At 31.5% G+C, this 26,487-nt stretch overlaps 1 protein-coding gene across 1 annotated transcript; it reads left to right on the top strand.

The window, feature by feature from the left end:
* Positions 1 to 4,956: 4,956 nt before the first annotated feature.
* On the top strand, positions 4,957 to 22,055 carry LOC139512713 (uncharacterized). The gene is made up of 9 exons (XM_071300577.1): positions 4,957 to 5,097; positions 6,669 to 6,788; positions 8,094 to 8,392; positions 10,659 to 11,737; positions 12,424 to 12,538; positions 13,389 to 13,473; positions 13,948 to 14,082; positions 15,409 to 15,589; positions 20,654 to 22,055. The coding sequence occupies exons 1-9, from the start codon at positions 5,005 to 5,007 to the stop codon at positions 20,836 to 20,838; spliced, it is 2,292 nt and encodes a 763-aa protein (XP_071156678.1). The 5' UTR covers positions 4,957 to 5,004; the 3' UTR covers positions 20,839 to 22,055.
* The last annotated feature ends 4,432 nt before the right edge of the window (positions 22,056 to 26,487 follow it).

The following is a 26,487-nucleotide window of genomic DNA, read 5'->3' on the forward strand; positions in this document are numbered from 1 at the left end:
ATTTCTCGTATAGATATATACTACAAACAATTTTTTTTTTTTACAATCTAGACTGTCAGATTGTATCGTACATGTAATTGTGTATGTAAATAAACTCATCATAGATACCAGGACTAAATTTTATATATACGCCAGACGCGCGTTTCGTCTACAAAAGACTCATCAGTGACGCTCGAATCCAAAAAAGTTTTAAAAAAGCCAAATAAAGTACGAAGTTGAAGAGCATTGAGATCCAAAATTCCTAAAAGTGTTGCCAAATACAGCTAAGGTAATCTATGCCTGAGGAAATTTTATGCACCGACGATAAGTACTTTTTGTTGTAAGCATATCTTTATGAGAAAAATATATGAGTTTACATGTTATTTTCATTTTCGAACAATATTATAAAAGGAAATCTTATTTTTTTATATCTGAAAATAGAATTTCGGATGTTGATTTTCTGCACTGTTGTAGGATTAAATTCATATGGCTACACAAAAAATAGGAACAAAAAAATACCTATCCTTCGATTTTCGAAAAAAATTTCCATCCTATTGTCGCGAGTTTTCGGCATCGAAATTCGTAAAGAAATATAGATTCCAACAAGTGTATTACGATATTTCTCCACTCGAGACAGTTAAATTTTAATAATAAAGCGCGAGGCTTGCCGAGCTTTTTCAATAATTATAATTTAACTGTCGAGAGGGGAGAAATATCGTAATACACGAGTTATTGTGGTGGAATCTGTTTCTCTAATGATTTTCATCCTTATTTTTCAAAGATTTGAACAGACTTGTGTACTTTTTATGTGGCGTCATCAGGCGTGGTCGTCTTTTTTCATGACGTCATAATAGGAAAATTCAGAAGAAACCAAGAAAGTTTAACGTTACAATTAAATATCGACCAATCATTTGCCGAGAACAGATTTTTCACTAGTGAGGAGAAATATTTTTCTCACACCGATCAAGAAATGGGAAAATAGCGCAAACATTAGAGAACAGGGGTGTTCAACCCAGGGCATTTTTTCCCCATCTTTAATGTAGGGTCTCCATTTTGGGTTTTTTATTCCTTGTATGGTCGGTAGATTTAGAAATTGGAAGATTTTCTGTCTTTAAAGTAAATATTCTGTCAAATGCCATGCAAAAATGAATCCTTAGATATGAAACCCCTTTAAAAATAACAAGATGTGTCCAGTAACTGTAAAATTATAGATTTTTTTTTCGAATTTGAAGAAGGCGCCATTTTTGTCTATTTTTCTAGTTACGTCGTTATATTTATGAGTTGTTTCTATAATAAGCACCGCCTCTATTTTGTTATACTTTCATATAATAATCTTTGGTCCAAAATAGGCACTTCCAGCGAGTAGAAATAGAGAACGATCATCTTTATTTTGTATGGCCCCACTATGCGGGCATGATCCTCCTTTGACATTGTTTCTGAAGTACACGACAGCTATTCATCTCTCGAAAATAATTGTCCACCTAAAAAAATATTGAAACATAACAATATAAAAAAGAAGATGTTGTATGATTGCCAATGAGACAACTGTCCACCAAAATGATACAGACATTGACAACTATAGGTCACCGTACGGTCTATAAAAAAATGAACGAAAAAACAAATATGTAACAGATAAACAAACGACAACCACTGAATGACAGGCTCCTGACTTTGGACAGGCACATACATAAATAATGTGGCGGGTTTAAACATGTAAGCGGGATCCCAACCATCCGCCTAACCTGGGACAGTGGTCATGATAACAGTACAACATAAGAAATATATTTTAAGACATCAATACATTTTAGCTACTTTTTGGTATTTGTAATGGACAAGCAAGCTAACCAAAGATATTACTTTAACAACATACTCAATACAATCGGCTGTAAATGTTACGTTTTAAAAGTGTTTAAAGGGGCACTATCTCAGAAATATATAAAAAAAATAAAATATGAAAGTTTTTTTGGTTCAATCATGAAAGGGAAATAATAAAATAATTATTCGATTTTAGCAGCCAGTCTGTTTCAATTTTGTCAAAATAAGATAAGAAACATTGGTGATTTATTTTTCACTTGCAAGTGAATAATTCGATCTCATTGAATCCGTATTCATGTGAACTTCAATTAAAACTTTTGGCTGCACTAGGTGTCAAATTCATCAGGGACTTTCTATAGAAAATCCATGAATTCATGTTCACAGATTTGACTTTAAACTTTTTCATATATCTCGTACCTCAGTAGTGCCCCTTTAATTAAGAGTTGTGTATTTATATTTTTAATAAAATGTTTGTTCCCAGACTTTTTTTCCTAGAAGATTTTTAAAATCAAAATTTAAGTTTGTTTCCAACATTCTTACATGAAAGAAAAATTTAACGCATTTACAACTTGAGTTATAAAATAGGTTTGGTAATTTATATATACACTATGTAGATGGATTTTTCAAAATTGAACAGTCAATGATAAATTTTGCCACTGTTTTACTCTTATTGCTATTGAGTTGTTCTTTTAGTTTACAGCCGGATGCATATTCTATTATTGTAGAAACTGTGAGAAAAAAACCCACACTTTTGTATATGTAGCGTGGTCCATACCGTCCATTTCATAATATTTCGAAGTCAGTGAACCAAGTGACCTGCTCCCTATCATGTCATTTACATGCCTAGGTGAAAACGTCCATGCCCTTTATTTCAAAAAGCAAATATAAATGTAATGTAAGGGACGACATCAAAAGATGTATGATAAAAAAAAAAACTTAAATCAAATAGTTTGGGAAAGTGGTGTTAAACTGCTGCAAGTTTTGTTTATCCGACATTGATTTTTACATATATATACTTTTATATAGCCATATTGGTCAATCAATTTTTTCGCAAATTAAGTTAAAGAGGGGGTGGTGGGTCAGTGAAAAAACTATGTGAATTAAGTTTTTTTTTTATCCCTAATTGAACTTTTGATGTCGTCCCTAATGTAATATTTTTTAAGAGTTGTCTATATATTTTTTTAATTAACTATTTTCCGAGACTAAGTTTTCCTAGGACATCATATCCATGTCATTTCCATGCCTATGTAATAACATCAATGTCCTTTATTCTAAAAGGAACAAGTTATTGAATGATTTTTTCCAATTTTTATTACCTCAGAGAATATGTTTAATATTTTTTTGGCAGTTGCTATTTGTCCGGCTAGCCGGACGAATAGTACCAGGACTATTTGTCCGGCCAATACAATGCGCATGTCACTATTTGTGTGTGCGTGTAATATTATCACCAGCAGCACCAGGGGGCAGCAAATGTCTGTAATCTTTATAATTAGGGTCTAATCTTGTTACTGGTAATTGGACTTGTTATTTTCTGTATACTGATACAATTCCAATGTGGATAGCGAATAATTAGGGGGAAAATCATATTTATTCCATATGTATTACTTCATTTATGGTTACATTGTAAGAAAAGAAAAAAAAATACTTGTAAAACAAATTCGGTTCGTGTTTTACTCGTGCATTTTAAGTTGACGTACATGTAAGGATTTTGTCTAGCTGAAAAAGGTTCAAAATTACTATATATATGTCTGTAGCTGACAAAGAGAATTATAGACCCCTTCACATAAAGATGCCCATATTTTGGGTGAGGTGGGAGATTTTTCTATAATGCCCCCCCCCCCCTAAAAAAAAGAGTAAACAACACTGCCAAAATCTTATGAAGAAATTCCAGGTGGGATTTTTATTATTTACGTGAGGGGATAAAGGTGACACGGTATGCTCCTTTTTCCTCTTTTCTTTTTTTTCCAGATCCCACCTTTGTTGTCCCCTATATTTCATTACCCCACTTTTTATAATCCTTTACCCAATATCCCCACTTTTTGTAACCTCAACCCCCCCTTTATATCCCATGTCGAGGCCTACTTGCAAGATTCATTTTCGAAATATAATTAAATTTTATTAAGTTAGACATGACATTGTAAATGCCTATCTCAACTACTCTTGCTTTGAAAGTCTTTTCCACCATTTATCATCGACAGCTGTAGCGAGTTGAATAATTTTGTAAAACTATAGTTCTCCGATCAATTATCTTTCATTTACCATTTTCTTGTGATTTCAATTATTTTTTAGTCCCTTTCATAAGATTATATCATTCTTTGAAGTTCATGCTATCGTATTCCATTGTTAAAATTCCGAAAACTGCAAAATGTATCATAAATTTTGATATCGTTGTTTTCAGCCATGATATTAAAGATTGAATATCAGTGATCGAATTACACGCGACCCCTGGTGCTACTGAAGATAATATTACACGTACTTCCGAACGCTCATAATATGACATGCGTATTACAATGGCTGGACAAATAGCCCTGGCACTATTCGTCCGGCTAGCCGGACAAATAGCCACTCCGTATTTTTTTTTTCAGAAAAAAATATTAGAAGAACAAGTCGGCTTCGGACAATTTACGCCACTTGTGTGCCCTTAATAGAAGGTATCTTTGGGGTCTAAGCGTGATGCAGGATTGGCTGATTTTTTTACAGTGTGACACGTGAAAGTCGTACAATTGAGCGTGAAAACGGTGAACGAAGTCCAGTGGTACACGGACGGGAAATTGCATGCGCTATCATGGCAACGAGAAGCCGGATACCGTGGATTCCCACTAAAGATCTTTATTATATTGTGAATACTAAGATGGTAATTCTTAAATAAATATCTATTTCACTATACTACCCTTTGTAGGTACCGAATTTCAGTGAATTCTAATTTATTTTTAAAATATGTTCCTTTTTTTAGCGATCAAACTAACAAATTTGGAAGGTCCCCCTTTTCTCCCCTGTTTTTTTCGCCCACCACCCGTTGTGCATATCCATTAAAAGAAAAGACTCATTCAAAATTTTATTAAAGGAATTGAGATACATGTATTTTCTATAGCGTCACAGGGAAACCGTCCGCTTTCACGCAGGTGCTTGCTATGCGATCTAACAGTAGGTTATGTCAAGAGGGGTTCCGAAGGCTCTAATTAGCATACACACAGCAACAATGAGAAGTAAATGGCGCAACCAAGTCTAACAGTAGGGAAAAACCAGGAAAATGCAATAAGAGAATCGATGAAAACTAATGGAAACATTCAATTTGGTCTGCAGGTTTGTTCGTTGAATTCTTTCAGTCATATTTTTAGCATGACAACTGCTAATTACGGTTCTTTGCACATGCTGCAAACTGTCGTATGCTCGTCTGGTCAGAAACGCATTTCCTTTTCAGAAGAATTTCATTAAAAAGAAAAGAAAACACAGACGTCTGTCAAGTCGAATAGAAATTTTACAAGTATTTAATTGTTTTTTTAATTTTTCATTCAGATTTTCTTGTTAAATCAGGGTATTCAGGTAATTTTCTTTTATATCTTGATCGTCTGGGTTTCCCGTAAAAACGAATTTTTCATAATTTTACCTGTTTACGAGATAAGTATCTGTTATGATCATTGGAGATGTATAAAAATTCGCTTATTTATATGAGGTATAGATAAAGTCTATCTGGTAAAAAATGAACAAAGGGACCGAATGACAATACAGTTTTACTTGACCTAATTTATTACGTCATTTGTATTTTAAATTTAAATTACCCCAGCTGGTGCAAACGTGGTACTCTTTTCCTTGCTATGCTTATTAATAAACAAATTTAAGTTACAAAAAATAATTATTCACTTTAAACAAATTACTTTTTTTCTTTTCTCAAACTATCAAAGAAATCCAGACTATTATTGTTTTGATTGACTGCCAACAGTGAGGTCATGCACTTGGGGTCATGGCTGATCAGCTGTTTTCCCATATTTCCTATAGATACCTAATACACAACTCAAACATGTCAAAGAAAAATAATGTCTTAAAGAATTCAAGCAAATCACTTTTGTTATTTGTTTTATTAAACATTGAAATGGTTTGTCCATGAAGTGCATATATAAATTCTGCTGAAAAAAGAAGTAATAAGGAAAGAAGTTTTTATAATTTTTTTGGACTTTATTTTCAGAGTGTACATTTGATGTACACATTAACATTGATGCTGGAAGGATATTATCTTGACCATTAAATTGGAAAAGGGAGCATTTTATTAAGGCCAAACTATCATCAACCAAAATGTAGATTTTTTTCTCACAAAAATTAAGTGAAAATTGTAAATTGTGAACATGCAAAATCGTTCCTTTAATAATAATGGAATAAATAACATGACCAATAAGGGCTTAGGCCAATGGAAATTTTCAAGTGGATTTTCATCCAATTTTTGGGGAAAAATAGCATTTACAGAAGGATTTTAAAAATTTTATTTTTTTATTCATCGAAAAAAACAAAAATTGTTTTTCAACAAATGGTCAGAATCAAACAAATTAATCTCAAAACTGTCTTTTATAGATAGTTTTTAGTGATAAGATCAAATACCCCAAATTACGATGAACTATTCTGCCCCAGGGCCTTTTAACATCATGGTTATGCCTTGGTGTCTGAAGTGGTTTTCTTATAGATTAAGTTGAATAAATGAATGTGATGCTTTAATTTTTAAAAACAAGATGGCATTTTAATTTCCCCTCTTTACCAGGATGCTAAATGAAATATCTAGGGAGAACACTGCCCCCTATACCTCCCACCTATAAAAATTCTCCTCTTAGAAGGTCTTAATCTAAATTAATCTCATGATGTTGAAAGATGGTCTTATTTTTTTATAGGTTCCAGACCATTTTGCAAGTTCAGATTTAATGAAATCAACAGAAGAAAGTAGGTCCTTGAATTTCAATTTTCTTGGACCAAACCAGTCATGTTTTGATGAGACACACAGAAATGGACAGGTAACAATTAATGAAGGAAGATATGCCTGTCATTACTAAACAAAATGTTTCAAATATTTCCAAGAAGGCATTTCCAAATGTATTGCAGTATAGGAGTAATGATATTCCATGCATTAAATAAAAGCATGCTTTAGCAGGAACATTCATGTCTTCAGACACATTTTGCTCTTTTTACGAATACAGTTTGTTATATTTGTTTGATTTAGATTTTATATTGTCTGTTCTTCTGTACCATTCAAAATTGGTTTCTGTTCTCTAACTTTAGTTTGCATCAACCAAATGTTATGAAACTTATACACAATGCTTCATATAATATCACCACTCAACACAGATCAAGTTCTAATTTATCTGGCAACACTTTCTCTGTTCTCAAGTAATTTCCCTTTTTAATTGAATAAAATAGTTGAATATATCATTTTACACACTAACTCTTCCTTTCACAACCAAATGTTTTTAAACTTATAGACAATGCTTATTCAAAGTTGTTACCAACAAACACAGACCAGGGTAGTGTTACTTTCATCGTTCTTGTTTTATGCGGCATAATGCCTCTTAAAGTTTCAGATAAAATAAATTAAAGTCAATATGTTTGAATTAGTACAGTGCATTGACTTTTGCAGGCAAAATATTGTCCCATAGACACATTCTTTATTTTTTTCTAACTGAACTATACAAGGGGAGATCATTCAAATAACTGAATTTTATGAAGAAAAATTTAGAAAATCTAATTTTTGAAGCATAAGAAAAACCAAACCAAAACAAAGCATGGTGACTGGTCATGATGGTGACCCCTATTTATTTTTTTGTGTTTTTGCTTCAAATCAAAATAGTTTAACCTTTTTACATAACATGTCGAAACTAAAGTCTATAGAACAAAACTGTCAGCAGCAATAATGATAGCAATCTACAAATAAATCAATCATTTCAGCAGTTATTGCCCCTGAATCACAGTTTTAATTTTTTTTTCTCTTTTTTTGCCTATAATTTGGTAAACTTTGTCAATAATCATCTATAACAGATGGATTAAAACTCTATCCAGCAAAAAATATCAGCAAGAATGAAGACTCTCAACAAGATTTTGGCCAGCACAAGCTCCCATTGTACACAAATATTCTTGTTGCATCATGTGCATTGTATCAGTTTTATACAAAAATATAAACCAGGTTAAATACATGCTCCTTGGTACCTCTATTTCTTTGTGTATGACTTCATGCTAAAATCTTCAAAAGTACTTGTTGTTTTACCATGTATATGTACATGTATATTAAAGTGTAAGCTATTGATAGTATTTTTCCTATTTTACAGGTTTCTATAACAGATAACAACAGTCAAGATCCAACTGCTGGCAGGGATGGACCACAACCTGTTGATTTTAGTCTTTTCTGGAGTGATGTTAATGCTAATACCATTAAAAACAACAGACAACATCTTGACTCAGGATTTTTTGAACCGACAAGTTTCAATGACAGATATTGTATGAACACCAGTGGAGATAAATTTTCTACATTAGATGATATTGTTTCACAAATTGTTGATGATGAGAATTCGTTATACTCATTTAACCATAGCTTGGACAATGCACAACATACATATGGAATTGAAAGGTAACCTATCTGTATAAAACAAGAGTTATTCTAGAATAGTCGTCTCTCATATGACTCATTGTCTGAAACTCAGTAGATTTGATATTCTTCACAAGTCGAAATATTTGTGTTGTCCTGATGTTCAAACACAGTAGTTTACATTTATTCACACAGTTTGTGTTGATTTTTAAAGAGTCAATATTTGGCTTGGCTTTAACAATCTATTAATCCTCTAATAGTACACGATGAGCATATTTTTATAGTTGGATGTTAAAGCATGAAATGTACAAACAAATCAACTAAATTGTATTTTTACTTTTCCAAAGCCAGACATTCACACGTTTAAATTATACTTTGTAGCATGTAGAGATGTTTTACCAAACTCTTTATTTGAAATAAACAAGAAAAAGAAGCAGAAATATTTGTTTTCCCTCATAAATTTAAGGATATTTAGTTTCTTCTATTTCAAGGCAAGACATCCCTGAAATGCAAAAAGTTCAAAAGATATGTAGAACACCAATGAAATTTGTACAGTTGTTATGCTTATTACATTGTATTATGTTTGGAATAACATTTTTAGCTCACCTAGCCCAAAGGGCCAAGTGAGCTTTTCTCATCACTTGGCGTCCTTCGTCCGTCGTCGTCGTCCGTCGTTAACTTTTACAAAAATCTTCTCCTCTGAAACTACTGGGCCAAATTAAATTAAACTTGGCCACAATCATCATTGGGGTATGTAGTTTAAAAAATGTGTGGCGTGACCCAGCCAACCAACCAAGATGGCCGCCATGGCTAAAAATAGAACATAGGGGTAAAATGCAGTTTTTGGCTTATAACTCAAAAACCAAAGCATTTAGAGCAAATCTGACACGGGGTAAAATTGTGTATCAGGTCAAGATCTATCTGCCCTGAAATTTTCAGATGAATCGGACAACCCGTTGTTGGGTTGCTGCCCCTAAATTGGTAATTTTCAGGAAATTTTTATGTTTTTGGTTATTATCTTGAATATTATTATAGATAGAGATAAACTGTTAACAGCAATAATGTTCAGCAAAGTTAGATTTACAAATAAGTAGTCTACATACCGAAATGGTCAGTTGACCCCTTTAGGAGTTATTGCCCTTTTTAGTCAATTTTTAACCATTTTTCGTAAATCTTGGTAATCTTTTACAAAAATCTTCTCCTCTGAAACTACTGGGCCAAATTAATCCAAACTTGGCCACAATCATCTTTGGGGTATCTAGTGTAAAAAATGTGTGGCGTGACCCGGCCATCCAACCAAGATGGCCGCCATGGCTAAAAATAGAACATAGGGGTAAAATGCAGTTTTTGGCTTATAACTCAAAAACCAAAGCATTTAGAGCAAATCTGACATGGGTAAAATTGTTTATCAAAATTTTCAGATGAATCGGACAACTCGTTGTTGGGTTGCTGCCCCTAAATTGGTAATTTTAAGGAAATTTTACTGTTTTGGGTTATTATCTTGAATATTATTATAGACAGAGATAAACTTCAAACAGCAATAATGTACAGCAAAGTAAGATTTACAAATAAGTCATCATGACTGAAATGGTCAATTGACCCCCTAAGGAGTTATTGTCCTTTATAGTCAATTTTTAACAAATTTTATAAAATTTGTAAATTTTTACTAACATTTTCCACTGAAACTACTGGGCAAAGTTCATTATAGATAGAGATAACTGTAAGCAGCAAGAATGTTCAGTAAAGTAAGACGTACAAACACATCACCATCACCAAAACACAATTTTGTCATGAATCCATCTGCTTCCTTTGTTTAATATTCACATAGACCAAGGTGAGCGACACAGGCTCTTTAGAGCCTCTAGTTCGTTTGTTCAAAAATCATAAAGGAGAAGGGTTTTAAGAGCCATTATTTGGCCCCAAAAATGAAGAAAATAGTAAACTTATTTGCACAGTTGGAAGCAAAATATATTTTAAGGTAGAGCTGTTGCTTTACATTGCACTAGAATCTAAATATTAATGACAAGGTCTGAAAATGAGGCTATTGACATTTTTTACTGTTGTTCACTAATTTCATGAAAAAGGATGCTTGAAGCCTTAGCGCCTATATTCATTAGACAAAATTATAAAAAAGAACACCTGGTACTGATATATTACAGGCTTATATCTTATAGACATTATAGATATTTATTACACTTAAAAAAAAAATGTGCAAGCGTGATCAGTTTTCTAGTTCGTGATAGTAGCATTTGGATTGTTCATATTCATTTTAGTCATATATATAAGTTATTATTTTATTTGGTTTCAGCTCACCAACCACACCAAGCAGTGCATGGTCTTCAGGAACTGATGATTTTGGTCCTAAAAGTTCATCAACAAGTTTCAGTTTTTCTGAAGTTTGGGACAGAAGTACAGCTAATGATTTACTTAATCTTTCCAACAATCCTAACAATAATATCTTTCCTGTTGAAGATAAATCTTTCATATCAGAAAGTTCCGATGTTCTGGAAGGTAGCCAGTCTGCACAATCCAAAGCCTTAGAGAGTTTGATTCAGGATTTACAACGCACAGATCTTTCAGCATTTGACAATTTAAATCAGTTTCCTATTCAAAGTACAAGGGCACAAGCTAGCAGCACACCTATTTATGGTCACAGAAATGATACAAGACCAGAAATTCAACAGAAAGCTAGAAGGTCCTTGGTTTTTGGCCAAACAGAGCAGTCTAATGTTGGGTTGCAATCATCTCAACCAGGAGTCGATTTAAAGCACATGTCTCAAACATTTCCTCCAAAATGTTCTTTATCTCAGGGTGCTGCAGCATTTCAGACTAGATCACAAGATGTGTTCACAACTACACAGGGATACCCAGCTTCATACACAACAAGCAATACAGCCATACAAGACCATGTTTTGTCTGAAACCAATGGATTTCATTCTCGTTTGCAATCTCAAAAGCATCATCCATATAGCTCACCAGTTGTCTCATCATCACAAAACAAATCAAGTTTTCGAGAACCTGAACTAGGGACACCACATCATGTAATGGGTAATTCACAAGAGCTTCGACAGTTGGCAGAGCTTGCTACTAACCATAACATTTTGTCTCATCCCCCCCCAGAACTTCATCGCCATGACAGACTTGGAAACTTTGATTCCCATAAATTACCACAACCTGACAATTACATCCATGACATGCTTTTATCTCCAATGGTCGATCACTCGGTAGATCATGTCAATCAGAGAGACCTCATTTTGACTGATGAGTATGGCAATATTCCTCCTGCAATCCATCCTGCATTTTTGAAATACCACAATCTTGTAATGCCTCCTGTTTTCATGCCACAAGGAGCCTTTCCAGCAGCAGATCCCCTAGAGTATGTTGCAGGTATGTTTATGAATAGCTATATATTATAGGGATTATAGGTTATATTTCAGTGGGAAAGCGAAACCAACAACCAGATCTGAAAAGAAGTCTAAAGGTTGAATATAAGTTTTAACACGTAGAATGTGTATTTCAAAAACCACACTTCTAGTTTTCATTAATTGTAAAAGGAGTATGACAGTTATGACATAATGGAATATTTTAAGGAGACGAAAATTTTGTAAAGATGCTTTAACATGTTTAATTTGTAGTATATCCAAAAGGTATTCATTAAACTTTCAACTTCTGTTAAGTTCTAAGTAATTCTGAAATGTAAAGGGTGGAAAATTGTTGGGAGTAAATAGTTCCAAATTTTATTTTCCATTTTAACCAGGAAGTTTATAAAAATGACCTTATTGTGATACTCAAAATAATGTTTCTCTCTTAAATGCCAGTCACGAACCTTCATGAATTCTCCAAGAAAACAGGGAGAGGGCTACTAGTATGAAAAAGTAATTGAAATTTTGCAGTCTAATATAGAGAATAAAAAATCTGCCAGTCAATTATAATAAAATTGCATTGCAGTACCGTAATCAGCTAGTAATGGGGAGAAATAATTCTATCCCAGTTCCAAATGATTGATTTTCAGGGCCATTAACTGCTTTCTTAGTTTAATGTTTGTTTTACTTCATGTGCATATTACATTACAGTGGACCAATTTGGAAGGTTGATACCAGCTTATTATAGACCAGAGATGTATTTAGATTTACAGAATTACATGTATGGTTTTCATCCTATGCATCCAGGTTTAAGAAATCCATTGAAGTAAGTTATTGTTGACAATAATGTTACAATGTCTACCTGTTACCCAGCTAATAGTATAAAGACATGATTTTATAATTATGTCACTAAGTGACAAGAGCATATATATAGTGTTATCCATAAACAAATAAAAATAACACATTTAAACTGCATGCGTCTGCTGTGCTTTTCTTGATTTTACTTTCATCAGGAATTGTTAAAGCCAAATATTTGAATGCCAAGAATGTATATGTACTGAAACATTTGAAGGGCTATACAACATGTACAACCAAAAGAGACCTAATAAAAGTCAATTAAAAAAATGTGGACATGGCATGATTACCAATGAAACAACTCTCCACCAGGGACCAATTGACATAGAAGTGAACAACTTTCCAGCCATCAACAATGAGCAAAATCCATACTATATATTAGACTGTATTAAAAGGCCCGGAAGGGACCAATTATAAACAATTGAGAGGAAAAACTAATGACTGATCAAATAAAAAAACAAATACATATATGATATACAACAACTAACTACAACCACTGTTTGACAGGCTCCTGACACGAGTCAGGCACATATTTGCAAGAGATGAATATGTCATTCTTGGTTTGCTCTCAAATTGTGATGTCTTTTTTTCTTCTGAGAAACAGAAAGCAAATAATCTATGATTGATAAAGATAAAACTATGAATATATCCAATTTCCCTTATAACAATGTATGCATTAGTTATTAAGAATTTATGATGTAAATACTTTTTTTCTCACCAGCTTAAAGTATTGCTATGTTTATATATGTACACACTCTTTACCATTCAGTGCTCACAAGCACTTTAATTTTTTGCAGTGTAAGTTGTTCTTTTTTTTTTAGGAGAACTGGTCCATCAAATGAGTTACATATTAAGTTGGAGGAATGCTATGAACAGTTCAGGAATGTTGAGAGAGAAAGAAAAAAGGTAACATTACCAGCAATGCCAATATATATAAGAAGATGTGGTATGTTACCTATGAGTCTAAATGCTAACATTTTCAATTTCTGTTCATCAAAAACACAAACCATATATTTGTAAAAACGAAAATTAATGTATTAAATAAATGTTGTTCCTTCTAGCTAAGAATAAAATGTGATACCTCCATTAAAAGGGAAAAGGAAAAAGTGTGAAGTTTATAAGACAGGGTTCACTTTTGGCAACATATTGCATTAAATTTCGACTTAATCATAAATTATGACAAGGGCCAAAATTTGGGTTCAATTTCAAAAGACTTAATGCTAGGTCAAATAAATCTCATGATATCATAATAGTATATTACCATATTACAGGCCCGAAAATCAACATATGAATGAGAAATTGACAAAAATAGAATGATTTTGTGCATTTTCTGACTTGTTAGCTTTAAATTTAATAACTGTTGTTCTTTATTATTTACAGACTGAGGCGGAATTGGCACGTCAAAATCCTGGAAAAAGAGTATCGAGTATGAATAATATAGTTGTTCCAAGGCTACCATCCAATCCCTCTAGAGTTGACAGGCTCATAGTAGACTCATTTAAGGAACATGCAAGGGTACTCATTTGAAATTTATTTTACATTATGGAAGAAATTTACATTTATAAGCATTTAATTCCTTCAAAAGGAGCTACTTTTTTGGTTATTTCCCTTGTACTTTTATAGATAAAAGATGTGCAACTTAAGGGGGTGGGAGGGGCATTTAGTCCGAGACCACAATTGCCCTCCCTTGATTTTCGTTGTTCACGAATATAGTACCTAGTGTCGACAGTGGGTTACCTGCCATTTATTTTTATACCCCTTCCAAATTTATTTCTCCATGTTTAATGCCACAAATTGCAAGTAGGGGGGTGAAATTACACTGTAAAAAATTTGGGTCCAGAATTTTAAAGGAAAGTAGTGATTTGGTCCAGCTGAAAAAGGTTAAAAATTAGCACTCCGAAAGCTGTTAAAAGATTTCAAGACGCCCTGAACATAAAATTGTCCATATTTTGAGTTAGAGCCGATGAAGTTTTCTATAATTTTGATATAATTTGTCCCAAAAGTAGTATAACACACTGTAAAAATTTCATTGAGAAAGCGCAGGTGGGATTTTTTTAATTTTCATTTATGTTCTAAAAAAGAAATGCACTACGAAATAATTGTGGTCTTGGACTATTTGAACTCTGGTCTTTTATTTAACTGTAAAAATGCAGGGATTGATTTTCGTTGAGCCTGCAACTTTTGTTGCAGAAAGCTTGACAAAGGGATAGTGAACAGGCGGTGGTGGCGGCGTAAGCTAACTTCTTAAAAGCTTTATATTTTAGAAGGTGGAACACCTGGATGCTATAAGCAATAGGTCTTGTATATTCGGTGTATGGAAGGATTGTAAAGTGTACATGTCCAACTGGCAGGTGTTATCTGACCTTGACCTCATTTTCATGGTTTAGTGGTCATAGTTAAATTTTTGAGTTTTGGTCTATTTTTTCTAATACGAAATGCAATAGGTCAACTATATTTGGTGTATGGAAATATTTTGTGATCTATATGTCAATTGTGCAGGTTTTATTTACCCTTAACCTCATTTTCAGTGTTCATTGCACAGTGTTAAGTATTTGTGTTTTGGTCTGTTTTTCTTAATTTATAAGCAATAGGTCAACTATATTTGTTGTATGGAAGAATTGTTAGCTGTACATGTCTGCCTGTCATGGTTCATCTGACCTTGACCTCATTTTCATGGTTTATTGATCAATGTTTAGTTTTCTTGATTAATGATGAGTTTATGTGACAGTTGTAATAAAGCTTTATATTTAGGACTATCAACATAATGTCAATAATTGGTAAAAAAAGATGAGACATTTCAGCATGTGCACTCTTGTAATATACTAGTTGTTATTTCAACAGATTTTAACACTGATTGATAAAATGGAGAGGTTAAGAAATATAACAGTTCATCCTAACATCCATTCAGCCATGGAAAGATGGCTGGAAGGGATAAGAAAAGTCCAAGCTAGACGAAAGGAAGAGATTGTTAATGCCACAAATCGTCATAGGAACGGAGGTCCTAGACATCAAGAAGACAAAGGTACTATATTAAAGTTTAAAGTGCGTAAATATTGTGTATAAAGTTTACCAATAAAATTGATAATGGAAATGGGGAATATCTTAAAGGTCAACAACCCAACCAAAAAGCAAAAAACAGTCGAAGCCTACCAATGTGTCTTCAATACGGTGAGAAAACCTAGTGTAGAGAAGAGGGCTTTAAGTTGGAATACGGAAAAAAAGTCACAGGAAAAAAAGTCACAAAATCCCTAGGAAAAAAAGTCACAGGAAAAAAAGTCACAAGAAAAGAAGTCACAGGAAAAAAAGTCACAATATGTTTAAGTAAAATTATTTATCAGAAGTATGTTGGAATGCACAGGAAAAAGTCACTTTGTATATATACATGTATGCAATAAGTAATTAATCTGGAGTTTTTTAATGCATAGAAAAAAAGTCATAATATACTTGTATCAGATTATTTATATATATATGTTAGTGGTAAATTTATAATTTTTAAAAACCAAAGGAATGATATATAAACTAATAAAAGCGTAATAGAATATGTTCTTTTTTCAAAATTGACTTTTTAACAAACAGAGAAAGCTGATTCCTTTTATTTAATATTGAGCCTAAGTTGTATTTCATTGGTATATGGCTTCCTATGGAGGCAGGAAGTGAAAGGTCTACAAATGGGGAAGGTGCCACAAGAAGCCACACATCAATGTCAACAGTCCCTATAAATACTAAGCTAATATAATTAATATTTAACACTTAAATAAAGGATACTTATCTTCAAAAATCCAAATAACATGTGGTCAAGTCATAAACTGTACTTCTTACTTGAATTCAAAATGAAATCGGAGGAAATTGTTGCTGTTTAAATCACATCTCTTTCATAAGAGATATAAAACAAAAATAATTACAACAAATTCTTGAAAACATGTATCTATAGTACACCAGCATGTACAGGTTTCATTTAAATGATTTGCGATTTATATCTAAATTTCCAACGCTAGTCGTTTAAAATGAATTAAAAAATGTCCATTTCCATACAAAATATCTATTTGGAATGTTTCTCCTGTTAATACATGTATGTGCAGACCATATGACTATTTCATACAAAAATATATATTGTGACTTTTTTTCCTGTGACTTTTTTTCCGTGACTTTTTTTCCTGTGACCTTTTTTCCTGTGACTTTTTTTCCGTGACTTTTTTTCCTGTGACTTTTTTTCCTACAGTTTTACCCTTGTCTGTACTTTCTTTAATTGGTTTCTGTTCTCTAACTCTAGTTTGCCTCAACCAAATGTTATGAAGTTATACACCTTACTTATTACCATAAAACACAGATCAAGGTGGAATTTGGGTAGCGTTACTCTTGCCTTTCTAGAGTTATGCCCCTTTACAAACAGAAAAATTGCAGAATTTTTGTTACCGTCCGCTTTCTTAAGTTTTCCTTAACCAAATGTTATGAAACTTATTTGCAATGCTTATTACCGCAAAACATAGATCAAGTTTGAATTTTGTTGGCGTAACTTTTACTGTTCTAGAGTTGTGACCCTAACTAATGGAAAAATTGCCATTTTTATAGGACCGCAAAAATTGAAAATTTTTTGGTCGTATATTGGTATCACGTTGGCGTCGTCGTTGTCGTCGTCCGAAGATATTTGGTTTTCACATTTTAACTTTAGTATAAGTAAAATGAAATCTATGAAATTTTAACACAAGGTTTATGACCATAAAAGGAAGGTTGGGATTGATTTTGGGAGTTTTATTCCCAACAGTTTAGGTATTAGGGGCCAAAAAGGGCCCAAATAAGCATTTTCTTGGTTTTCGCACTATAACTTTAGTTTAAGTGAATAGAAATCTATGAAATTTTGACACAAGGTTTATGACCACAAAAGGAAGGTTTGGATTGATTTTGGGAGTTGAGGTCTCAACAGTTTAGGAATTAGGGGCCAAAAAGGGGCCCAAATAAGCATTTTTCTTGGTTTTCACACCATAACTTTAGTATAAGTAAAAAGAAATCTATCAAATTTAAACACACGGTTTATGACCTTAAAAGGAAGGTTGGGATTAATTTTGGAAGTTTTGGTCCCAACAGTTTAGGAATAAGGGGCCCAAAGGGTAAAAAATTAAACTTTGTTTGATTTCATCAAAAATTGAATAATTGGGGTTCTTTGATATGCTGAATCTAACTGTGTATGTAAATTCCTAATTTTTGGTCCCGTTTTCAAATTGGTCTACATTAAGGTCCAAAGGGTCCAAATTAAACTTAGTTTGATTTTAACAAAAATTGAATTCTTGGGGTTCTTTGATATGCTGAATCTAAAAATGTACTTAGATTTCTGATTATTGGCCCAGTTTTCAAGTTGGTCCAAATTGGGGTCCAAAATTAAACTTTGTTTGATTTCATCAAAAATTGAATAATTGGGGTTCTTTGATATGCCAAATCTAACTGTGTATGTAGATTCTTAATTTTTGGTCCCGTTTTCAAATTGGTCTACATTAAAGTTCAAAGGGTCTAAAATTAAATTAAGTTTGATTTTAACAAAAATTGAATTCTTGGGCTTCTTTGATATGCTGAATCTAAACATGTACTTAGATTTTTGATTATGGGCCCAGTTTTCAAGTTGGTCCAAATCAGGATCCCAAATTATTATATTAAGTATTGTGCAATAGCAAGAAATTTTCAAGTTCACAGTATTCAGCAATAGCAAGAAATCTTCAATTGCACAGTATTGTGCTACAGCAAGAAATTTTCAATTGCACAGTATTGCGCAATAGCAAGAAATCTTCAATTGCACAGTATTGTGCAATAGCAAGTATTTTAGATTGCACAGTATTGAGCAATAGCAAGAAATATCTAATTGCACAATATTGCGCAATAGCAAGAAATTTTCAATTGGATTTATCTTTCTTTGTCCAGAATAGTAGTTGAATCAACTTAAATCATTGTTTTACACAATATACAATGTATATTCACTTTTACTTCCAACTGATAAATTAAAACAATCTTTACCATTCAGTGATAACAAGCACTTTTTTTACATTTTATTGCGAACCCAATTGAACCTTTCCATAGATTCACCTGATAACTACCTGTCCATTTAAACATTTGGCAGTTCTATTGTTCCATCTAACAGCAGAGGGGGCATCATCTGTATCCCATGGACACATTCCCCATTTTTTTTTTATCATTTTAAGAGGAACAACTTCAGGTAAGTCCTAGATATTTGAAAGCCAGATGTATTAGCATTGGCAAAGTTCATTTCCATGGAGATTATTTGACCCTGTCTCTTTATTCAAGCTTCAATAATTTTTCATGGCTTACACATTAAAGTATGTGATAAGGTCATTTTAAGAGAAACACTAATGGTAGGGGATTATTATAGCATGGGCATATCTAATTTCCATCAAGATTATTTGGCCCTGCCTCCTGAGTCTAGCATTATACAATGTACTAACAAAATTGCATACAGGAGTGACATATCTCTATCTTCACTTGATTAAATTTTTTATTTCATGAAACTATAATGCCTTCCTGATTTTTGGGATACGATTGCTTTGAAGCAATCTGTAGACTTATACCGGTGGCTCAGAGCATTGCCCTCACGTCAAACGTTTTATTCTAAACATGAAGGAACATCTCAGATTCTTATGATTGTCTTGCTTTAAAAGGTAAAAACAAACAAAGGGATTGAACTTAATCAACTTTCCTATAATGTTCTTTTCATAATCTTCATGTTTGATAATTCCCTTGACTTATATGCGTGTTTTTAACAACACGGAAAATTAGAATTAAGCAGTATTTATATTTAGTGTTTTTATAAATTTAGAAACATGTCAGAGGGAATTCCCAGTTTTAATAAAATGCGAGAGTTCTCTGAATACCGATAAATCTATTTCTGTCATATAAGAACTGAAGTGGAGTTTTTCTTATATGTAACCGTCATGAAACTGATTTTTGAGATTGTACTTCCATAAAGAAATAGAGAACCATCTAGGTCGTTAAATAAACATTTAATATATCTTGCCCCAGGGTTTGTTTTGGAAATTATGCCCATGCGTATAGTTTTCTTGACTTCAAAGGGTTTTAGATTGAATGGTTGCTCTGGATTCCCCACTCAATTAATTAATTTATAACTCATGGGATCTTTTCTATGAATGTCGGCTATTGAGGGTTATTGTTGTTGCATAATTTTAAATCATATGCATCATTTAAATTAAAATAAATGTATTCCATATCGTAGAACACCCCTTCAGGCGAAATGGAGTCTTCCATATTATCGTTTCGAGTTGTCTCCCTTCCGGAAGTATTTTCCGTGAATTCTGAACCTAAACAAGACGTCGAGTATTAGCTCGTTCTGTCAATAAACGTCATATTATATTAGAAAACGAATGCAATTTAAACCGATAAATGTGTACGGAAAGGAGTCATGATCACTGACCCAAAGGAAATTAAATATTTAAAGAGTTAGGAATGGGGTTCCTCCTAGAATTTACGTAGGAAAATAGGTGATAAGATACAAAGTGAAATACCTTCGCTCACTCTCACTCGTGAGTCTCAGTGACTGCTGTGGAAAGTAAACTTGGAATTGATAGTACAAAAATAAAACAGAATAGGCCTAATTACATTGTTCATACACTTTTATCCGGGTTTGGCTATTTTGTAACTATTTACATGTGCAGTTGAATTAGTTTTGAAAATAATTTATCCAGCTACATGTACATGTATACATGTGTCAATGAAACAACGGCAATCGTATCCCTCAGAGCAATCTGCTCTTTGATTTTTATAGTTATAGGATAAATTCCTACCATACTAGAAATGTTCACACAATCCATACCTTTATGCATAACATATAAAACTACCCCACAGAAATTATTCAAATCTTAGAACTAATACATAAACTTTTTTTTTTTTATACATACATTGATGTGTTGTTGTGAGGAAGTGTATGTGCAGTCATGGATGTTTATAAAATAAGGACATAAAACATCACTGGAAATCAACATGAGATTGTGATCTACTACAAAAAGTTATGAAATCCTTATGACACATTTATGTTATGTAATTATTTCATCTTGCACTTTAACTATTTCAGATGTTCTTGCTTTAGCAGCTAGCATAAGTGAATTGTCAGAATTAACCAGAAGGGCCAGAACTGCACAATGGTGTTCCCTCCAGGCAGCTGATAAGGACAACCCTTGTCTGACTAAATATGGAATAGATATACAATCCTTGACAACAGTCAAACAAGGAGAATCTCCTGGTAAAGATAAGACATAGAAATATCAGAGGAATAGTCAACAGTTGGCATTTAAGTGTGAAATATTATGTGATAGTAAATATTAAGTTCAGTCATAATCATGAGAGATACTGATCAGAAAATTACTAGTAGGTTGTGATATTAGAACATTAGGTGGCCATTATTATTTTATTTTTGTAATCAAAGTTAAGATTAATATTATTTGATGTTATTTTAGAACACTTTTGTAGATTTTTAATAACTTGCATGATGTCATGAATTGCATTATGAATAGTTTGTATTAAAGTTCCTGCCAGTGGTAAATATTGAATCAGAGTGTAATATTATTGGTTTAATTTTTTATTAAAGATTTCATATATAAACATTGCACATTGGCTATGCTCACTGACAGTATTTCCTGTCTAAGGACCAAGCTGAATCAGGTAAAGTGCATTTTAAAAGACAATTCAATTTCAGAAATAATGCATATTAATTAAAATACATGCGAAATCTTTTTATGTTTGGTTTTATTATGTTTTCTTTCCTTTGGAAACAGTAAACCTTCGAAATTGCAGTTGAATAAACTCATTTATTGATTATAGGAATATTTGCCTTAAAAAGGTAATTATCCATACAATTGATTCAGATGCATTCTTTCTCTTCTTTGGCTTCACAAATAATCGTTGAAAGAAACTTCATAAAATTTGCTTTTACAAAAACAGAATTGATATTTGGACTAATACTTGTTGGGGAGGGAGTCCATTAATTTTTACATATTTTCTCAGGTATTGTGCATCTATTCCTGTTTTACTGTCTGTTAATATAGACACATGTTTATGTAGAACTAATTTAATTCTATCAACAAGTAATGTAGAATTGCCCATCAGGATATTATAATAAAATTGTGTTTTGGCCTTTAGAATTTAAATAGTTCATAGCATTTAAATTGTATGTATATAGTCTTTCATCATTCCCTAACATAGTTAGATGTAAATTTACTAGTTTTATTAAGTTATTGTTATTTAGAAATGATATTTCATATCAGGTGCATATTTATTGAATCAGCTTCTTTTTGTATTCAGCAGTAGAAAGGTGATTGCTTTATGTTCATATAGCCATTTAAAAATTATGGAAAATTTATAATAATAAACAATTGATAAGTGTTGTTTGAACTCATATTCAAATATATCTGTGGTCAGATAACCAACCTTATGGCCATGGCCAGAAATGGGTCATTGGAATTTGTCAAAACTTGAAATACGAATGAGCAGATGTTAAAAAAATTTTTTTTTTTATTGAGTCTTAAATGAAAATGAACATATTTCGAAAATTGCTGTTATGAATCTGAAAGAGCTGTTATAGTTATGTTTATTATTTAGATCAAATAGTATTATTTATCATTTTGTACATAATAAGCAGGAAGTAGAATTTTTATGAAGTTATACAGCAGGGCATGTAATCATATAGTTTATTAATATGTAAATATCTTTAATACTGCCATAATTTCTCTTTTCATCTTTGGTGATAACACATAGTATGTTGTTGAAGCATAAAAGATTGAAAACAGATTTTGTGGTTACATTATTTCTGTTCATAAAAAATAACAATATATCTTCTGTGTTCTAAAACTTTGCATTTGAGTTAATTTCTTTTCAATATATTATTTTTGAAGAGTATAAGTGCCATATCTCTTTTGTAAGATTAAGTGCCAGTCTGCCTAAGAATCAGGCAGTGGTGAAAACATGACCAAAAAACCCCACCCAAATTGACATTGATTTCAGTTCATAATATGTAGTTATGCACAAAAATAACATTCATTTTTGTTTTCTGTTCTGGTAATAGAAGATACAATTTGGTTGAAATGCACTAGAAATGATCGAATAAGGGGAGATAACTCTGTAATTTGCTATCATTCTAACCAATTTTCTAACCGAGTTCTTTGATATTACAAGACACACACAATCGAAAGACTAATAATTTTTAACTCAGGATGATAGTTAGTATTAAATAACATGATTAGCTCAGTGGGTTTTTTCTGATCATGTTTTGATTTTTACCTAAATTGGCTGCTTCTTACAAAGACTAGCACTTAAATAAAACATGTAAATACACAGTTAATGAAGAGAGTTCATCAATCTTGTTCATGGTGCATCAAATTTCTAGTCTTTCATTCTAATATTTATCACTATGTCTTCAAGTTCATAATGTAACAGTATTATTCTGTGTTGGGCACACATTTTGTGCTATTAAAAAAATAAATGCCATATAGGCTTCTTTTCCCCCCTTTTTAACAATAGTTTCTCTTAATATGTTTGAGGAATTGAAAACAAATCAGATATGTTGAAAATCTTGTATATCTGGGATCTGTTATCAGTCATAACATAATCATTCAAACTTGTAAAGTTGCAATGAATAGGAATTTAACTTTTCCTTATTTATATTTTGGATTAAATGGATGGTTAAACAATCCAAATTAATATGTTGGGGATATAAATAGATTGTTTTGTTTTATTTTCTATTGAATTTTTTTAACATAGTTGGTGTTTACCATTTTCATTTTTATAATTAGACATCAGTTGGTCAAGTTGTAGATGCCAATTTTCCAAGTATTTTAGTTGTTGTACAGATATAGTAATGAATAAACAGTTTATTTTATTGGTAGATGTTGATTTTGTAGTAAATATGAGATTAGCCCATTTATGTTTAAAAGTAACATGTATTTATTGAAGAGGCATGTCTTTGAATCAATCAAAATTATCATGTAGTATACTGCCCGTTAAAAAATAAAACTGTAAATGCCATGCAATCGAAATAGAAGAATTTGTTAAATCTTGCCACCACTTAATGAAAATAAAGTAGTTTGGAATTTATATGGGTTTCCTTGTTTCATTAACCAAATTTCAATAAATATGATGAATATCCATGTAAAAATAGCTTCTGCTGCAGAAAACCCACTGAAACAAAGCTAGTACTGATTCCTAAGAAACCATTTATTTTATCATTATTTCAGTAAATATAAATGCTCATGTTTGATATCAGGTTAGAAAAAGAGAAAATAAGTTCTTAAAAGTAAGAGAAGTCTGTGTTTTGGCTTGTATTAAAATTAAGTATTACATGTAATGCATTATCTAGGTGTGTTATATAGATAATATAATACATGAATAATCATGAAAATATTATTCATAGATAGACCAGAAAATAATTATTTTAAAATTTGAACAGATCCGGTATATTGCTGATTCTGAAAATCTTAAAAGCAGAAAACTATAATATGTATTACTAAATAGCAAGAAATTTTTAATAAAAGTATTGTTTTTTAATCAGAAAAGTTAAAGAATAATTGCTCCCAGAACTAAATTTTGTTCATCATTACACTGAAATTTCATAGATGATGCTGTCTTCAGTATATAAACTTTAAATGGCTTTTAATGTAACAAATTCACTTGATCTTGTGCATAATATTACTCAGTTCTTTAAGAGCATTTAATTGTCTAGCACTTCTCTGTTGAATTTGAGAGAAGTTCGGAACTAAATTTTGTTGTAAGTGAGATCCAAAGTTTTTATTATTCAAAATGATGGAAAAATAAAATATTTTAAAATTAATCATCTTGATTTATTTATTTCAAATATACTATCATTTAGAACTGCTTTTAGTTTAGTTGAGCATAGTCACAATAAAAGACACAGTTCTACTGTATGTTAATTAAAATATCTATATCCATTGTTTCAGCATTAATGTTATATTTTCTCTACCTTTGTTGCAATATTTTTTTAAGTGTAATAATTTTATGCAAGGTTTTTTTCTACTTGTTAAAAATGATTTGGTATTCTACCTATGCACATATTCTGTATTTTGTTGGAAGGAGCACAATATATATATTATAGTCACATTACCATAATCTATGAAATAAAATAGTCAGGTTTAGATAATATAATGGTTGTTTTATAGTATAATGGCTAGAATTTTTATTATGACATTCTTTTTTTACTATGTAGAAATAATGTTGCCAACCCTGTCACTTTGTAGCAGTAAAGTTGTTTGCTAAATTTGAAAAATGTCTGCTTTTCCATTTGTAATTCATCTGCATTTTGACCTTCTTAAAATTTTGCAATAGGGTATTATAATCCTAAAAGATATCTTGCAAGACTTCAGAATGGATAGCATTTTGGTTTGTTTTGTAATGTTTGACACTCAAATCTAACCCATCATCTTCAATACTCAAAGTGTTTTATAACCAGATAATCTTAAGTGATTATGTTTCCAATTAAAGGAAAAATATTTCTCCAACTTGTGTCAAAGTTTTATTCAAATGTATTTAAGTAAGTTGCATTACAACTTTCTTTAACTTAAATGCCATTTTATCAAACGTATTCAATATAATAATGGTCACAGATAGAACCAGTTTGGCAAAGGCTTTCATTAGGGTTAACTCTTAAATATGTTTGGATTCAAGTAAAGAATATCTTCATTACAAGTGTTTTAAATTAAGGAAAAGCCTGTTTTTAATTATTTCTCTCTTTAAGTCTGAAATTTTTGAATTTTATAGAAAATGAAAATTGTAAAATCATTATGCATCTTGCGATGAAATATATATTTTTAAAGGAATACAACTTCTTAGATAAAAATTGAAAAAGGTGAACCTATTATGTTTGAAAATTTGAACTCATTTAAACATTTTACAGAAATAAATTAAACAGCTTGGATGTGAAGGGTTGGCACTTTTGTAGAGTTGTGTGTTTATTTACTAGAGATGCCATACTATTTACAATATTTATATAGAAGTGTGTAGCTTTTTATGACAAAAGTGAATATTTATCACAATAAACTAGATATATTGTAGCTGCAAATGATCAGGGTGTTAATAGAATGTTGAAATGGTATTTTCATGTGAATCTGTCGTTATTATCATCATTAAAAAGTCGAAAGGCCTCATTTAGAATTTAATGAAAATTACAGTTTGAATTATTTTTTCTACTTTACTTCTTTAGAAATCCTTGTACTAGCTACTAAAATTAACACAGAACAAAGTTCTACCAAATACCAAAAAACATAAAAGAATTTGAAACGGAATTTTCAAAAGTTTTGTTCTTCTGGGTTGATATTTGATTTTAATGAAGTTGATAAAACTGTATTTAAATCATTTAATGGTATAAATAATGTTGATCTCATATATACGGTTGTGTTGTATATTTACAAAGTGCATGAAAATATTGCATGTTACAAAGTACTGATTTGAAGAATTAGTTTGCCTTTATATAAATCAAATATCATGTGACTGAAAAATTGAGATATTTTAAAGGGCTTACAATACAGTTTTGATTTAAATTTTATAATGATTAATGCAATACAAATTATGATGAAATCAAAATATATTTAAGGTCAATAGGATATTAGACAATAAATAATTTGTGTTAGAAATATTTGACAAGGAAACGTTTAAATTACATTTACTTTTTGTTTGTGATTTAAAACATGAAATATTTGAAAGTGTAGTTTGGATTCATCAACATATAAAACTGACAAATTTGAAATAAAGGATATTATAAGATAGACATAGATAGGTGTCTTACCATAATAAATTTTTCAATAAAAAAAAACAAAATTTGGGTTTATAGACTGGTAGTAAATAACTAAAGTGGAAAAATCACATTAAAGCCATAACAAACTACCACAATTTTCTTATTAACAA

This window comes from Mytilus edulis, chromosome 2, assembly GCF_963676685.1.
Source record: "Mytilus edulis chromosome 2, xbMytEdul2.2, whole genome shotgun sequence".
Classification (NCBI taxonomy): Eukaryota; Metazoa; Mollusca; class Bivalvia; order Mytilida; family Mytilidae; genus Mytilus; species Mytilus edulis.